Below are 17,138 nucleotides of genomic sequence, written 5' to 3' on the forward strand. Positions count from 1 at the left end.
TATAGGGTTTCCTGTGAGATTTCCAGGAAACTTTTTTTTTTTTTTTTTTAAATCTTTTCACTTCTTAATATGAATTCATAACAATCTAATTAGATTCATATGACTGTATTTCTGGAGTAAAAAAAGTAGATTAAAGTTTTAACATCTATTTAACTATCATTACTCATTCATTCCTTTTTTGAGGACCCTGAAACTGGAGCTTTAAAATCAGCCTGGAAATGTCTTTTTAAGAAAAGTATGACCAGTGTCTTTTGTCACCACTATTCAATTTTATACTTTATAATTTTTAAAAGAGTTAACACTGTATCCTTCTTGAAAGGTACTGTTGCCGACTGTCAATTTCTATTTTATGCCACTTTTAAAAAGGAAAAGAGACACATGTTCCTTTTACTAGATTATTTTGAAGCACTGCATTTCACATGCAATGAATGTAGCACTGACAGGAGCCATTCTGTATAATGAACACTTTTGCTGTTGATACCCTTGTTGTTCATACTTCTGAATGCAGAACCGTTATAGTATTTTAAAGTGTTTCATTTCTACTTTAATTAAAGTAAAAGACCACCAGTGTCAGGGTTTGAAATACAGAACGTTTCCTCTTTCTTTCATCTATGTGGGATAGTGTCATGTGAAACCCGCGTGTGTGTTGTTGTGTTGTGTGTGTGTGTGTGTGTGTGTGTGTGTGTGTGTGTGTGTGTGTGTGTGTGTGTGTGTGTGTGTGTGTGCGCGCGCTCGTGAGTGCAGCGCATGAGCTTCAGCTGGTTTTGAGACGTCCACAGTCATGCCACACGACCGCACCTTCCGGGAACGTGAAGTCTCAGTTTGGGGTTGTTTTTGAACCACACATCCTCAACACTTGGCCACTGTTCCCGGATCTGCAGCGGTGATTGGCTGACAACCAGGTGGGTGGATTGAGAGAAAAACAAACATTGCCACAGGCTCTGCCAGTCTGCATCGTCTGTTTGACTGCTGACAGCTCCTCGCTCGGCTCGGCTCAGACACCCTCTCTCGACCACTCGGCCCGGATCCACTTCTCCCCCCGCAGCCATGAGGACCACTGTGCTCGCTGTTGTCATAGTGACGTTGTGCGTGATGGTGGTGGACGCAGACTTGAAGCCTCAGAAAGATTTCAACCTGCGGATGGTGAGACAGACACACACACACACGCTTACAGCTTTGGTGTCGGGGGTCTTCTCTTAGCTTTAATGTGTCGAGTTTTTAAAAGTTCAACTCTCACGTTTGTTGGTTATTCACAGACTCCATCAGTAATCGAACACTGTGTGTGTGTGTGTGTGTGTGTGTGTGTGTGTGTGTGTGTGTGTGTGTGTGTGTGTGTGTTGAGTTAGAATATGTCCAGCCCCATTTGGGATCTGCTACTCAGTAAGTTGACCAAAAGAGAGTCTCACCCCTTGTTAAGATAAATATATTTGTGAATCTGTATGTTCCTGGTTTGGGCAAAAGGTCACTTGACATTTCGCTAAATTACATCGTAACAAATGTCCTCTTTTGCTGGTTTCCTGTGGCTAACTTGGTACTGCATTTATCTCTGAATCATTTGAAATGTCCCTGGGGTAATGGTTCCATATTTATCAAGAGGTCAGTTACTTGCCATTCTGGTGTGTCGCCATGATCTCTCTTGTCTATTGTTTAGCCCAAAAGGGAAAATGCCTGTAGCAGATGAGGAAAATTCTTAATCACTTCAAGGAGAATGCATCCTCTGTAGTTTCCCCAAAGGTCCACTCAGTTTTTTACAGGGTCGAAAAAAAGTGAGGAAATGCTGTCGCAGGCAGCGCTTGTGACCTGCTGCAAATACAGCTCACTTGTTTCCCACTGGAAATTCATGTATGCGTTAAAAAAAAGGCTTGGTGACAAACAATGACTTCTTTTATATTTTACAACAAATTTATTTTAGAAAAATCTTTTTAATTGATCCTACCAACAAGTATTGCCGGCAAAGCCTTAAATAGATTATTCCTTTGTGTCCATTAAACATTAAAACCTCATCATTCATCAGCTAAAGTATTTACACACACAGTATTTAATTTTCAATCCGACATACTGCTTCTTTAAACACTCATTAGTCAAAAGCCGGGGGGGGGGTCACCTCATTTTAAGAGACTGACGTGTTGGAAAAACAGGATGTGTTTAGAATGGAGGAAAAAAAAATCTATGCAAAGATCAAGTGTGGTGGTTTAAGGAAGAATGAACAGCAACGTAAGAGCATTGATTTGTAGCCTTAAGTCTTTGTGTGTTTAGTTCACAGGGAGATGGTACCGTGTGGGCCTGGCCTATGACTCGCCAAGTTTCACCCCCTTCAGAGACAAAGTGAAGGCCTCCATGGGCATCATTACAACGGTGCCAAACGGCAATGTTAACCTCACCATGTGGGACGCCACGTGAGTCTGTGTGCTGGTGACATGTAGTGCAGAGCGTGTGTGTGTGTGTGTGTGTGGCCGCAGAGGGCCACGTGTGGGTCAAGGAAGAGCAAGGGGAGCAATTTAGAAAAGATAAAGACCGTGTTTCACTCTCTGTGCCTCAGACCTTTAGGTTGTCAGAGGAAAGTGTACAACTATGAGAAGACCAGCGTACCTGGACAGTTCACCTACTTCAGCACACGTAAGTCTGTGACTTTACTCAATTACAATGTAAATATTTGCGTGGTGCTCAGCGAGTTCCTGCAAATATCAGGATCTGCAACAGTATTGAGCAAACAACCACAAAAGCACGCAGATAAATGCTGCCGTGTAAATATTTCCGTCAATGTACATTTCTGTCTCTGTCATGTGACGCTCGTGAACAAACATGATCCAACGCAGAATGTCCCTGAACCACATGTGTGGAAGTATGCAGCAGAGTAGTTTAATGACATCTAAATAAGGCTCAAATGTTTATGTGGTCCACGAGAAGGGGCGTTGATGATTGGTGGAAGTTTGGAACATGTGAACGTAAGATGACCAGAGCTACTGTGTGCCTGTATTACTGAGTCCTATACATATGTATAGAATGTGTTGAGCACAATTAGTTAAATAAAACAAAAGCAGGAATGATCATTTGGTCTGTCCCTACTTCTTTTACCCAGAAAAATTTACCAAATATATTTTTGTTGAGGTTTTGTTTTTATTTTTAATACAAACCACTTTGTATGCATGTGATAGTAAAATTTAAAAAACGGTATTATCAATGGAGGAATAAATAAATACATAAATAAATTCTTGGTAACAAAGATATTTACAGACAACATTCATTAGAATTGGTGATTGTTTTTACACTTGTGTTGTATCTAACATTGTAGACAGCTGTTGACTTTGTAAATCTGTGCTGGAAATTTGTATTACATTTTAAATACATGCTTAATTTGTTCATTTGTGTATTCATATTTTATGGTATGTATTTGCTGTTGACATTGGAATGGAAATATATGTTATTATATAAGAGAATGCTTATTTTACTTTGATTTATATACAGAATGTTTTAATATGGTTTCCTTTTTTCACCCTAATTGTACGTTATTCTACTTTTTAGATTTTATCATGTATTCTAAAAAGAATGTTACAATGTCACTCACATGGATTTAAATTTATTGTCATCTTTTTCTGGTTTAGTTACTATTTAACACCGAAAGACATAAAAGTCTTTGTCTTTCACTTCTGTGTTGTGTTTTCTGTCAGGCAATAACATGGTGAAGGACATCACAGTGGTGGACACAAACTATACTGATTACGCCGTGGTTCTCAAACACAAGGTTTTTAACAGAGAGTACACGCAGGTGGCGCTTTACGGTGAGACTCACGTTTACATCATATCCAAGCATGTTAGAAAACCGTGGCAACACTCACAATGTGTGTGTGTGGTTTTTTTTTGTTCTTGTTTGCAGGTCGCTCGCAATCAGTCCGAAATGATACGATCATGAAGTTTAAGGCCTTTGCCTTGTCCCAAGGTTTCCCCAGAGACTCGATTCTGACTCCACCTCCGGCAGGTACGGTACAGGGAGCACATGGCAGTGCACACAGATAATGGGTAGAGCTGATCAATGATGAATTCTACTTTATGTTTTCTGACCAACAGAGAATTGCCCACCATCAAGATCAGGGCGTTAGGTGAGTGTTTGTTTCTTTAACTTTCAAGTATGTGAATGACTTCACATCTTCAGTGTGAATGAGTCTGTGTGTCTCCCTGTAGGTTCTCGGATGCACCTGAGATGATGATGATGATGGCGGCATGGGTATCCAACGTGCTGCTCTGTGTCTGTCGGTTCACTTTTGACTAGCATTTTCTTTGTAGAATGTATTGCTACCGAGGTCTCTCTGCTTACAATGATGATGAATAGCAAATATCGGTGATGAAATGCACTTGTCATTCTGTGTTATCTGGTGTCTTACATTTTCACATCGTTACTTTAATAAACAATATTTATCTCCAGGCTATTTAATTAACTTACCTTAACTAACCGTTTTTTGTTTGTTTAATATCCTAAATGTAATTAGATGAGCTGTTTCATAGTCCTGACGTAGTCAAATAAACTATATATTATTCTCCAGACTGAGTGTTTGCTTGTTCATGCGTGTGTATGTAGGTGAACGTGTGTTCAATCAACAATGGTGCAGTTCATGGTGTGTACACCAGGGGGCGGATATTGCACATGATTGCATGGGGCGTTTTTACTGTGAACCACTGTTTTACTATTAAAGCTAATATCCCCTAATATTACACAGCACACATGATACTCAGGATATTGTGAGAATTCAGGAAATAACTGATTCTGGTTCCCCCATGGTACATTCGAAAGAGAAGATGGCAGACAAATATCGGGCCCTTTTCCTAGTAATTATCGGCCGTTTAATTCGGACACGTATTGATTGGTCGTTTGTTTGTTTTAGCTTCAAATTCCAAAGTCCAATGATCCATTGCTCATTTGCATGGATGACAAACACTCAGAAAAAAGAGACCAATGACGAGATAAGAAGATGATCCAATCTTTGGTATTGTATTTTTTTGTTTTTTGTGTTATTTTTGGGAGGGGAATTTGAGTCAGTCTGCTTCAGAGGGACTGACACGATGGAAAGAGTTGTGTGTGTGGCGGCTCTGCTGGTCCTCGGCTCTGTCTGGATGGTCCAGACGGTCCCTGTGCTCCTGGAACCTTTAATCCTCCCAAAGGAGAACTTTGATCTGGACCAGGTAAGAAAAAAAAGGCTGAAATGCAGAATATATAGTTTCATATTCTGCTGCCCTTGCTTTCTTCTCCCATGCTTGTTTTTGTCTTGTTGGCTTGCAGTGGTGATGATAACATGTCTGTGTCATGTCTGCAGTTCATGGGGAGGTGGAATGAGTTGGCAGTGGTTTCTACATGTCCTTACTACATGCAGCGTAAGAGGGGAAACCCCATCATCGTTGCCCTGGAGCTGGAACATGGCGCCTCTGATAGCAACTTCACAATGACAGCCACTCATTTCAGGTCAGATTTACATACATTGTAGTGGTTTAAAGATGTTTTCATCTAGTGTAACCTGTGCCTTGTGTGCCTGCATGTAGGAATGGCTCATGTCACCAGACGTCCACTGATTACCGTGTGACCAACACTATGGGACGGTTCTACCATTATATTGCAAGTATGTTTCTCAGGCTGGCCTCCTCTCCAAATTGCATAATAGTGTGTCCATTCCTTTCATTATATATTAATTATATATTCAATTATATATTATTTATATATTATTATAATGGTAGAGTTAAACTAGTGTTGTCATCAAAGCATTGTGAACACTTTCCTTTGTGCAGGATTCAGGGCAGATGTTGATTCCTTCGTGGTCCATTACAAATATGATGAGTACGCAATGATTCGTCTGCTGAGCGTGGAGCAACCATCAGGAAATAGAACAACCACAATCAAGCTTTATAGTGAGTGACAATTGCGAGCGATCCAAAAGTTAAAACAGAAATTGATTTTAATTAAGTACACTGATAAGTCTGTGTTGTAAATTCCATCTTCTTCAGGTCGAAGTATGAGTGTTGGGGCCACTGTGCTGGATGACTTCAAAACGCTGGTCAGACAACATGGTCTGAGTGATGTCGCAATCATCATGAATCAGAACAAAGGTGACCCACTGCTGATGGCCCAAGGTCTACAAATGAAATGCATTTACCAGTGCGGGACTTCTTTGAAACACAAAGACAAATGTTGCCGACATGAATGACAGAAAGCCCTCTCTTTCAAGGTGTGTGTGTTCCAGGTGAGCGGGTGACACAGCCGTCACAGCTCAACATCAGGTACATGCTTCACACAGCAATGAGCTGATATCACACTTGCATGCTGAAACTACAGATCAGTATTTGTATGAATCAGTCACTGGTTCTGTGTGTGCACTAAGTGTAGCGTCGATATTTTCTTCCCAGGAGGAGGTAAAGAAATACGGCACCAATTATGTTTTCTGCAAATGAGGAGGACCATTGGAATGTTTGACCAGGTGAGGACAAGCAACTTAATGTTTAGAGGTACATTATATGAGATTGGGAGCAGTTTAACGGCTCTCAAAATGGTGGCTTGTGAGTCAGCTGCTCACAGCGCTGACACCAACTGTGTACGAACTACACCAACTGTGTACGAACTACACCAACTGTGTACGAACTCCACCAACTGTGTATGAACAACACCAACTGTGTACGAACTCCACCAACTGTGTATGAACAACACCAACTGTGTACGAACTCCACCAACTGTGTATGAACAACACCAACTGTGTACGAACTCCACCAACTGTGTACAAACTACACCAACTGTGTATGAACAACACCAACTGTGTACGAACTCCACCAACTGTGTACAAACTACACCAACTGTGTATGAACAACACCAACTGTGTACGAACTACACCAACTGTGTACGAACAACACCAACTGTGGACGAACTACACCAACTGTGTACGAACTACACCAACTGTGGACGAACTCCACCAACTGTGTATGAACTCCACCAACTGTGTACAAACTACACCAACTGTGTATGAACAACACCAACTGTGTACGAACAACACCAACTGTGTACGAACTCCACCAACTGTGTACGAACTACACCAACTGTGGACGAACTCCACCAACTGTGTATGAACTCCACCAACTGTGTACAAACTACACCAACTGTGTATGAACAACACCAACTGTGTACGAACAACACCAACTGTGTACGAACTCCACCAACTGTGTACGAACAACACCAACTGTGTACGAACTACACCAACTGTGGACGAACTCCACCAACTGTGTACGAACTACACCAACTGTGGACGAACTCCACCAACTGTGGACGAACTACACCAACTGTGTACAAACAACACCAACTGTGTACGAACTACACCAACTGTGGACGAACTCCACCAACTGTGGACGAACTCCACCAACTGTGTACGAACTACACCAACTGTGGACGAACTCCACCAACTGTGTACGAACTCCACCAACTGTGGACGAACTCCACCAACTGTGGACGAACTCCACCAACTGTGGACGAACTCCACCAACTGTGGACGAACTACACCAACTGTGTACGAACAACACCAACTGTGTACGAACTACACCAACTGTGGACGAACTCCACCAACTGTGGACGAACTCCACCAACTGTGTACGAACTACACCAACTGTGGACGAACTCCACCAACTGTGTACGAACTCCACCAACTGTGGACGAACTCCACCAACTGTGTACGAACTACACCAACTGTGGACGAACTACACCAACTGTGGACGAACTCCACCAACTGTGTACGAACTACACCAACTGTGGACGAACTACACCAACTGTGGACGAACTCCACCAACTGTGTACGAACTCCACCAACTGTGTACGAACTACACCAACTGTGTACGAACAACACCAACTGTGTACGTACTACACCAACTGTGGACGAACTCCACCAACTGTGGACGAACTCCACCAACTGTGTACGAACTACACCAACTGTGGACGAACTACACCAACTGTGGACGAACTCCACCAACTGTGTACGAACTACACCAACTGTGGACGAACTACACCAACTGTGGACGAACTACACCAACTGTGTACGAACTACACCAACTGTGTACGAACTCCACCAACTGTGTACGAACTACACCAACTGTGTACGAACAACACCAACTGTGTACGAACTACACCAACTCAATGTTGGAAAAAAAATACAGCAGTCATATTCAACGAGACTTTTAAATATCAGATGCTAACATACATCTGTGATGCAAAACATCCATGATACATGTTGTATTTCTGTACAGTTTTAGCATAACTTTACAGTTTTTCTCCATTGCTTTGGCTCAATTCTTGAAACAGAAATTACATTCTCAAAGCTCTTAATGCATTTGGTAAAATAGCCTATATGGTTCAGCACAACTACATAGATCACCTTCAAAAGGTCATATCTCACCCAAAACAGTTAACTCAAGCTTCAAAACCAAATCATTTTCTCATAAAAATAGTCAGTGCCCCCAAAATGAAAACTTCCTTCTCGATTGCTGTGGCTCATCTATCTCTCGAAAAAAACGACATTCTCAAAGCTTTAAATACATTTGCCAAAATAACCTAGCTGGTTTAGCAAAACACTATGGCACACCTGCAAAAGGTCATATCTCTCCCAAAACAGACAACTCATCAGTCAAAACAAATTCCTTTTCTCATACAAATAGTCAGTGCCCCCAAAATGAAAAGTCCTTTTGTCATTGTTTACAGTTTTTCTCCATTGCTTTGGCTCAATTCTTGAAACAGAAATTACATTCTCAAAACAACTCGTGCAAACCTCCAAACCACTGGGCACTTGCTCACAACAGATTTGAATTTCTCATTCCTTTAATCAAATTGCAATTGTTTTAGAAACTCCTTGCAAATGACAAGAACAATTGCCTACAGCTTGCACACATTTCAAATGATTTAGCACATCTGTGCAAACGGTTAGGTACAATTGCCTTCAGTTAGCCCAATTGCCAATTGAATACACCTTGCTGGTCTAAACTGACTGTTGCTTCTCAGTCAAGTGGTTGTTCTCTGCAAAACATCTTGGCATAATTTCCATGTGTACAACATCACCTGCACAATAGTTCACTCCACTGTCAAAATCGTTCAGGCACATAATACCATGAAAAACATCATGGTATATACTATAATATGGATCTCTTGGATCATCGGCTTCATTTTCAGGTGCAACTAGAACTTTACTAATCAGGGGGAGTTACTCACATCCGATCACCAATCACACAGTCATTTTAGTTAGCTGACAGGTGCTATCCAGGAGTATAAATGCTTCCATCAAATATCTAGGGCTTGACCAAGTTCAGTAGTTTATGAACATGGAAGCACATGGCCAGGTAAACGAACAAGGGCAACTGCCTGTTCGAGGAAGAGGAGGAAGAAGAGGAAGAGGAAGAGGAGCAAGGGTGTGTGGTGGTGGAGTAGGGGGAAGAGGCCGAGGAGGACGAAGACAACAGGCTGTGCCAGATGCAATTCGGGCTACACTTGTGGACCATGTGGTCAACCATGGCCTCACAATGGCAGAGGCAGGTCGTCGAGTTCAGCCTAATGTGCCACGCTCTACAGTGTCCTTGATCATCCAAACATTCCGCAGGGAAGACAGGTATGTGCTCAGTCAACTATGGAATTATTGGTGGTAGAGTTACTAACTGTAGTATTCAAATGTATTGAACTAAAGTAAAAGTAAAACAACTAAATACAAATTGTAATAGTGTCTATTTGTGAATTCTAATGTCTAGGATTGCAAGACAACCTGGTGCGGGTGGCAGAAGAGCAATTTTCAGCCAACAACAGGAACAGGAAATTTGCAATATTGTCGTGGCCAACAATTCCATCACACTGCGAGAAATCCGGACCACAATCCTAGAGAACAATGTTGGCATCTTCCCGAACGTAAACGCTGTCAGCATCTCGACAATTGACAGGGTCCTGATTACAGTAAAAATCAGACGAGCATGAAGCAACTCTACAGAGTTCTATTTGAAAGGAACTCTGAGAGAACCAAGGAGTTGCGCTATCAGTATGTACAGGTAAAGCAGTGGTGTTCACTACGCCTAGTAAATTGTACAGTGTTATGCGGTGTATATCATTATGACCTGTTTGCAGTGGCGCATAGAGCCCAGTTTATTGAACTTGCAGAGAACACAGAACATTGCCATGTAATTTGTTGTCTGATTCTACTGCATAACCAATTTACAGTAATATTGTGTTTTCTGTATCGTAGAGAATAATGGAGCTGGAGGCGAATGAGAACCCTCACACCCTCATTTTTGTTGATGAAGCTGGGTTCAACCTGGCCAAAGGAGGACGGCGTGGCCGGAATGTCGTTGGCCACCGGGCAACGGTGGATGTCCCAGGACAGCGCGGGGGCAACATCACTATGTGTGCTGCAATTTCAGAAAATGGTGTAGTCACTCACATTCCAAGTATTGGCCCATACAACACCCAGAAGCTCCTAGTGTTCTTGGACCACCTGCATGCTGATCTTATCCCTCTACATGAGGGGGGTTTGGTAGGGCCTCACTTGCCTACATATGTGATTGTGTGGGACAATGTGAGCTTTCACCGTGGCCCACTCATTAGGGCGTGGTTCACTGCCCATCCAAGAATGCTGATGGTGCTCCTATCGCCTTACTCCCCATTCCTCAATCCTATTGAGGAGTTTTTTCTGCATGGCGGTGGAGGGTGTATGAGCATCGGGCTCTAAGCCAGAGGTCTCTTCTCCAGGCAATGGATGCTGCTTGTGTCGATGTCACAGCAGATCAGTGCAGGGGATGGTTGAGGCATGCACGGCGATTCTTCCCCCGTTGCATAGCAAGGGAGAATATCAGATGCGATGTTGATGAAAATCTGTGGCCAGACAGACGTGAGCGCGAGGATGAGCAGGAGAGTGAGGATGAACTCCAGCTTTGAACTCCAGCTTTGCTTTACTTTCCTACTGTATTTTATTTTTGATGTGCTTTTTTTTACAGTATTTTTTGCTGTACACATTTTCTGTTTCTGTTTTGCAATTACTGTAACAATTTCCATGGCAGTATAAGTGCAATACAGTATGTGATGTGAAACCTTGTTGGCTCCTCTTTTTTCTGTTTGATACACATATTATTCTGGAAAGAAAACATCTACTACAGTAACCATTCAGTGTCAAAGAACTAAGCCAAGATTGAAATGTGCACATGAGGATATTTCTATGGTCCACTGCCATAGTGACAAAACAACTAAACATTTTGACCTGCAGTGTTTAAACAATGACAAAAGGACTTTTCATTTTGGGGGCACTGACTGTTTGTATGAGAAAAGGAATTCGTTGTGACTGATGAGTTGTCTGTTTTGGGAGAGATATGACATTTTGCAGGTGTGCCATAGTGTTTTGCTAAACCATCTAGGTTATTTTGGCAAATGTATTTAAAGCTTTAAGAATGTCTTTTTTTTCGAGAGATAGATGAGCCACAGCAATCGAGAAGGAAGTTTTCATTTGGGGGCACTGACTATTTTTATGAGAAAATGATTTGATTTTGAAGCTTGAGTTAACTGTTTTGGGTGAGATATGACCTTTTGAAGGTGATCTATGTAGTTGTGCTGAACCATATAGGCTATTTTACCAAATGCATTAAGAGCTTTGAGAATGTAATTTCTGTTTCAAAAAATGAGCCAAACCAATGGAGAAAAACTGTAAACACTGCAGGTCAAAATGTTTAGTTGTTTTGTCACTATGGCAAAGGACCATTGAAATCCCTCATGTCCACCAGTCTTAGCCCAGTCCTTCATTGACAATGGTTACTGTACTGTTTTTTTTTTGTCTAGCTAACAGAAAAAAATAGGATTTTAGGGTAAGATTAGCCTCCAAGGTTTGACATCACACATTGCACTCATACTACCGGAAATTGTAATTGCAATTATCATTCACAAACATAAAATAACTTCGATACATCAGAGTAAAAAGAAAATATATACAGCATAGTATACTGTAAAATAAACACAGAAACAAAAAACAATGAAAATTATATGCGGCCTACAGTGCTGTAAATAAAGCTGGTTGAAGAATAAATAAAATAAAGTTCTAGTTTCACCTGACTGTCAATTGTTACTTCAATTCAATACTGTGAATTTATCAAATGTTCCAAGGGATTCATATATGGTATTCATGGTATTATGTTCTTGAGTAATTTTGACAATTGAACAGACTATTGTGCATGTGATGACTTATACAATGAAAATATGCTGAGACGTTTTGGAGCGAAAAACAATTAGACTGAGAATCAACAATCAGTTTAGATCAACAAGATCTATTCACTTGGAAATTGTGCTAAACGTAGGCTACATGAACTTAATCATTTGCAAAGATGTACTGAGACATTGAGACATGTACTTAGACATTTACAATTTAACCAAATGAATGAGAAATTCAATTCTGTATTGAGAAATTGCTAAGTTGTTTGGAGGTTTGTCCATGTTGTTTTGAGAATGTCATTTCTGTTTCAAAAAATGAGCCAAACCAATGGAGAAAAACTGTAAATGCTTGTTTACTTTTAAAGGATAAACGATTGGGATTAATGTAAGAGGACGAGGATTATTGTCATCATCATCATCATCATCATCACACAAACCTCGCTATCATGTTGTGACGTCACACTTTTTCCTCAATACATACAAACGCACTTCTGTCAGTGCAGTCTTCCTATAATGAATAAACAATATACTCTCTCGTCTTTGATCGTCCTTGTTTTATTGATTTATCGGGGGAACTCTGTTGTGAAAAATGAAAGCAATAACTGAGGGCCACCAAGAGAGATATTGTGTCTAGAGGGTATCACCACATCCCTGTAAAACATTTATATGATTTACTGATGCTGAGGTGCTTAGAAATTGATAGAATACAACCATGCACATATACAGTATACTGTATAACACACACACAATATATGATACAATACCATGTTTCTCAGTAGTGTCTCAGATGTATATGTACCATGTATTGATTTGATGATCTTGCAAATACTGTGAAGTCCAATGTATGCTTGGTCCGTGCTGTGTCAGAGCACAGAGACAGAAGCACAGGGCAGAACTTTGCTCTTTTACTTGTTTGTTTTCGGCTTGGCTGTGGGAGTGAGTGCACAAAACTTAGGTCAATGCCCTGTCCCCATTTGATGAGCTGACAGAGGTAAGGCACAGTGAGGAGGTGGCGCTTTCCCTGAGATTTGGTGCCTCAGACATCAGTCCTTCCAGAGACGAGTGGACAGACAAACAGAATGCAGAAAGCTGTGTTTATGGTTTCCTTCCTGGTCCTGGGGTGGTCCTCGACCCTACAGGGGGTCCCTGTTCTCCCAGATCCACTCTACCCCACGCAGGAGAACTTTGATCTGGCCAGGGTGAGTTCTGCGAACTTGTTGATTTTGAATTCCTACTTTGAGTATGACGATGTTAAAGGCTCAAGCGGAGTACTTATATGGCTTCTTGTCCACCCATTTCTGTCTGTTGATTTAATAATCTTTAATTAAATATATCATAATCCTAACTGTTAGAGAACAAAAACATGCTTTGGTGTAAAATTACTACAAATTGAAACAACAAAACTGCAACAAAGGGGCAAACATTGCATAAGCTGCAATCTCTTGATAGACGTCAGTTATTTGACCCATCAACCAACCTGACATGTACCCTACTTAGCAGACTCATTTTAAGCTTTTATAATAATTACATAAATTAAGAATGAAACATGAAATCTTATGCAATCTGTTTGTGTGTAAAATGTTGAACAAGGTAAAGAATTTGGGGCTGGTATAAGATCATAAAGCACATGTGAAAGTATTGCATCATCTATCTAAAGTAATGTTTTTTGCCGAGGTTTAATATAAATGTGAGATGTATTGGAATAAGCTTGATGTCCATAGTGTTTTTCATCTGACACACTGAATAAGGTCTAATCTATGTGTGCCGTATCATTAAAACGTGAACACATTATGGAACCTATTTCTAACCTATTTCTAGTTTTTGGGGACGTGGCATGATGTCGCTGTTGCAAGTACCAATCCCCATAAACATAAAACGGGAGATGCACCCATCGGTAAACTGGTTCTCCAGAATGGCGCCACTGAAGGCAAACTCAACATGACTCGACGCATGCAGAGGTTTGTAGAAAGTGAACGTATCACACATGTAAACACCAATACACACCAAAAGAAGGGTTCAAAGAATTTAATAAATTTAATAAATAGAAGAAGTCATTTTAAATACTAGAATAAATATATACATTTTAGAACATCATCTACTTTTTTTTATAGATATCCAGTCATTTCTTACAGAATGTCTTATTTTGTCCATGTGTGCAGACATGGAACATGTTATGAGATCAGCGTGGACTACGCGTTGACCACCACGCCAGGACGATTCGTCTACCATCTTTCAAGTACGTCTTCCTCTGACACAGCTCTCCGTTCAGTTCCTTTTGTCCATGGACTTTTTACAGTTATTATGTCCTTTCCGCAGAGTGGGAAGCAGACGTGGACGCCTATGTGGTTCACACCAACTACGATGAGTATGCAATATTGATAATGAGCAAACAGAAAGCATCGGGCTGTAACAGCACCTCAGTGAAGCTTTACAGTGAGTGGACTAACATTTCAAGTACCAGGATTGCCTGCCTTATGTATATTAAGAACGGCCATATTCTTGCACATGAATGTATTTTAAGGAAACCTTTTACATCATGGTAAAAAATTCTTTCTGAATTATTCTGTGCTCTTCAGGTCGGACAACTGCTGTGAGAGACACTGTACTGGATGACTTCAAAACACTGGTCAGCGAACAGGGAATGAGTGAGGACAGCGTTGTCATTAAGCAGGATAAAGGTACAACAGAGATTATCACACATTTTCTACCTCAGAGACGTCTAATTAGGATTAGTTAATTGAATAAGAGATAAAGGTATCTGACGGGTGTTTTAACATCACTGTTCAAAACATAAAACAAAAGTTTAAAAAAATAGAATAACGTGTTAAAAACAGTAGATTGTTTGGCTATGAAATACAGTTATGATATGTTTTCCAATCAAACCTTCACAGGAGACTGTGTTCCCGGAGAGTTGGTGGCAGAGCCGTCAACTCCGCCGGAGCCTCAGGTACTCAAACCATTATACAGAAATCAGAGCAAACTAGGGTTGGGGGATAGCTTTCACACGGTGACGGCGGCGCCTGCAGCTTGGAGCTAAAGGGGCCAACAGCGTGACCGACTGTGCCGCAATAGCTTCAATGCTGGTGCTATACTTCTGCATGCGTCACCGCCATAGGTTACCACGTAAAACTACATAAAATACACCAGAATGTACACATTCTACAAGTAATAGATACAAGTACTCTTTGTAAAACGTGTGCCTTTCCGAGTGCATCCACATGTACTTTGCATTTCATGTCATTGCTTTTTCAAGACATCTAAATCTAAATTATTCAGTTATAATGTAGCTTTGAGTTGTGTAGCTGTCTTAAAGGACTTTGGAAGACATTTAATATAAATATTTGGGGTTAAGGTGTCTCTGTATCCCTAACTAAGTATCTGTGATGCAGCGGATGAAGAGAAACCTGGTGCCTTCTTTGGAAACAGCAGACATTGAGAGTTCTGGTGATGATGAACCTCTCTTCAATGGATCCGGTAAGGGATCAGCTCGCTAGGTTAGATCACCAGATACACCTGCACAGCAAGGCAAATTCATGAAAACGCATGTGTCTTCAATGTAAGATCCTGATTCTGACCCTGAAAATAAAAATGGGATTCCTTCACCGTGATACATCTCACTCCCTCCTCCCTCTTAGAGTCATGCAAAGCAGCACCGGATACAGGACCTTGTTTCGGGATGCTGCAGCGTTACTACTACAACTCCACTTCAATGAGCTGCGAACTCTTCAAGTACGGAGGGTGTTTGGGCAACCAGAACAACTTTGAAAACGAGAGGGCGTGTCTGCAGAGATGTCGCACTGAGGGTGAGAAAAGGAATAGAAAACAAAACCAACAAAGGACACATTTGTTATTCATGTGGGGAAATGATAGAATCAGCGCATTATCAATGTCATTTTATCGTTATTTCTTTCTCACGTGTTTTTCTGTCAAATAAGAAAAGAGAACCCTTTGAATTCATGTAAATGCGTTGTGTCTCCCCAGCTGTGTGCCGTCTGCCGATGGCGGCCCACCCCTGCACAGGCCAGCCCCCCATCTGGGCATTTGACTCCAGTGTTGGTCTGTGTGTGCCCTACAAACCAGGCTTCTGCCAGGGCAACGCCAACAAGTTCTACAGCAAGTCAGAGTGCCGCGAGTACTGCGGGGCAGTGAATGATGGTGAGTGGATGAAGAAAAACATAAAGACCATGAAAAATATGATATAATATCACGATAGCACTTAGGAAAACGTGTTGTGTACTTTTGCTCATTTTCAGAGGGAGAACTCCTGAGGGCAAACTGAGTGAGTTGAGTAAAACTTGGCTGCTCATCTGAACACGATTTTGTTCCAGTACAGAATGTGTGAAGTTATATTGCAAGAGATTAACAATAAAACCAACCCTAACTCTGGTGTTTCTTGTTTGTTTCCTGGATACACTTTCATTTTCAGCTCATCTCTCAATATATAAGTGGTTTAATCACGTTTACAAGCAGTCTATTGTACAGCCATTAAACAGGTTTTTAGCAAAGATGAATGGAAGGTCATTAAATATATTACAGATGTTTATATACTGTTCATGGTTGTTTATCACTATAGTACCAGGTAGAAAAATAGTGCTAATTTAGGATTTTTCCATGTTTCAACATTTGAGATGAGATCAAGAGTTATTGATCAAATTGATCTAAGTTACAACACTTCTCTGACACTGGGAATGTTTGTCTGTATGACTTTAATGTAAACAAAGTTACTTTTCTTTTCAGATGTTAGTTTCTCCTATTAATGTTTAGCACTTTCACCTCACAGTAGCATAGTATTATTTTGCAGATCCAGTCTGATTCAATATTTGAGTTCGCAAGTCAGTGGTCGTTAACCGCGTGGAGCAACGCCAGGAATGCCGCTTTGCAAACTACTTTTCACATTATTATGGTCTTTGGCCTTTTATTTGAACATATAACCAGGACATTCTGATCTACCATTCCAAAA

General features: G+C 40.9%; 3 protein-coding genes across 6 annotated transcripts; all 3 read left to right on the forward strand.

Annotated features, from left to right (window-relative positions):
- Positions 1 to 934: 934 nt before the first annotated feature.
- Positions 935 to 4,559, forward strand: ptgdsa (prostaglandin D2 synthase a). The gene is made up of 7 exons (XM_037484685.2): positions 935 to 1,143; positions 2,257 to 2,396; positions 2,540 to 2,616; positions 3,669 to 3,779; positions 3,875 to 3,976; positions 4,066 to 4,097; positions 4,180 to 4,559. Exons 1-6 carry the CDS (start codon positions 1,048 to 1,050, stop codon positions 4,095 to 4,097), a joined length of 558 nt encoding a protein of 185 aa, XP_037340582.2. The 5' UTR covers positions 935 to 1,047; the 3' UTR covers positions 4,180 to 4,559.
- Positions 4,560 to 4,923: 364 nt separating this feature from the next.
- On the forward strand, positions 4,924 to 7,280 carry LOC119226557 (protein AMBP-like). Of its 4 annotated transcripts, none has more exons than XM_037484649.2 (7): positions 4,924 to 5,175; positions 5,307 to 5,452; positions 5,530 to 5,606; positions 5,773 to 5,892; positions 5,989 to 6,090; positions 6,210 to 6,261; positions 6,388 to 7,280. In XM_037484649.2, exons 1-7 carry the CDS (start codon positions 5,056 to 5,058, stop codon positions 6,395 to 6,397), a joined length of 627 nt encoding a protein of 208 aa, XP_037340546.2. In that variant the 5' UTR covers positions 4,924 to 5,055; the 3' UTR covers positions 6,398 to 7,280. The 4 variants fall into 4 exon arrangements, 3 of the variants coding, with proteins under 3 accessions (XP_037340546.2, XP_037340544.2, XP_062414793.1); XM_037484647.2 differs by having other exon boundaries at positions 6,210 to 6,224; XR_005121265.2 differs by having other exon boundaries at positions 5,989 to 6,261.
- A 5,863-nt stretch (positions 7,281 to 13,143) lies between these two features.
- Positions 13,144 to 16,565, forward strand: LOC119226549 (protein AMBP-like). Its single transcript, XM_037484636.2, has 10 exons — positions 13,144 to 13,377; positions 13,997 to 14,136; positions 14,338 to 14,414; positions 14,495 to 14,611; positions 14,755 to 14,856; positions 15,070 to 15,125; positions 15,568 to 15,652; positions 15,814 to 15,981; positions 16,160 to 16,333; positions 16,432 to 16,565. Exons 1-10 carry the CDS (start codon positions 13,258 to 13,260, stop codon positions 16,455 to 16,457), a joined length of 1,065 nt encoding a protein of 354 aa, XP_037340533.2. The 5' UTR covers positions 13,144 to 13,257; the 3' UTR covers positions 16,458 to 16,565.
- Positions 16,566 to 17,138: the final 573 nt, after the last annotated feature.

This window comes from Pungitius pungitius, chromosome 18 (genome assembly GCF_949316345.1).
Source record: "Pungitius pungitius chromosome 18, fPunPun2.1, whole genome shotgun sequence".
NCBI classification, from domain to species: Eukaryota; Metazoa; Chordata; class Actinopteri; order Perciformes; family Gasterosteidae; genus Pungitius; species Pungitius pungitius.

Excerpts from the sequence above, each read along its gene's own strand:
- ptgdsa (XM_037484685.2), top strand. The coding sequence starts at position 1,048 with ATGAGGACCACTGTGCTCGCTGTTGTCATAGTGACGTTGTGCGTGATG. Across the intron at positions 2,397-2,539 it reads CTCACCATGTGGGACGCCAC|ACCTTTAGGTTGTCAGAGGA; the intron begins GTGAGTCTGTGT and ends TCTGTGCCTCAG. Across the intron at positions 3,780-3,874 it reads CACGCAGGTGGCGCTTTACG|GTCGCTCGCAATCAGTCCGA; the intron begins GTGAGACTCACG and ends TCTTGTTTGCAG.
- LOC119226557 (XM_037484647.2), top strand. The coding sequence starts at position 5,056 with ATGGAAAGAGTTGTGTGTGTGGCGGCTCTGCTGGTCCTCGGCTCTGTC. Across the intron at positions 5,176-5,306 it reads AGAACTTTGATCTGGACCAG|TTCATGGGGAGGTGGAATGA; the intron begins GTAAGAAAAAAA and ends TCATGTCTGCAG. Across the intron at positions 5,893-5,988 it reads AACCACAATCAAGCTTTATA|GTCGAAGTATGAGTGTTGGG; the intron begins GTGAGTGACAAT and ends CATCTTCTTCAG.
- LOC119226549 (XM_037484636.2), top strand. The coding sequence starts at position 13,258 with ATGCAGAAAGCTGTGTTTATGGTTTCCTTCCTGGTCCTGGGGTGGTCC. Across the intron at positions 14,137-14,337 it reads ATGACTCGACGCATGCAGAG|ACATGGAACATGTTATGAGA; the intron begins GTTTGTAGAAAG and ends CCATGTGTGCAG. Across the intron at positions 15,653-15,813 it reads ACCTCTCTTCAATGGATCCG|AGTCATGCAAAGCAGCACCG; the intron begins GTAAGGGATCAG and ends CCTCCCTCTTAG.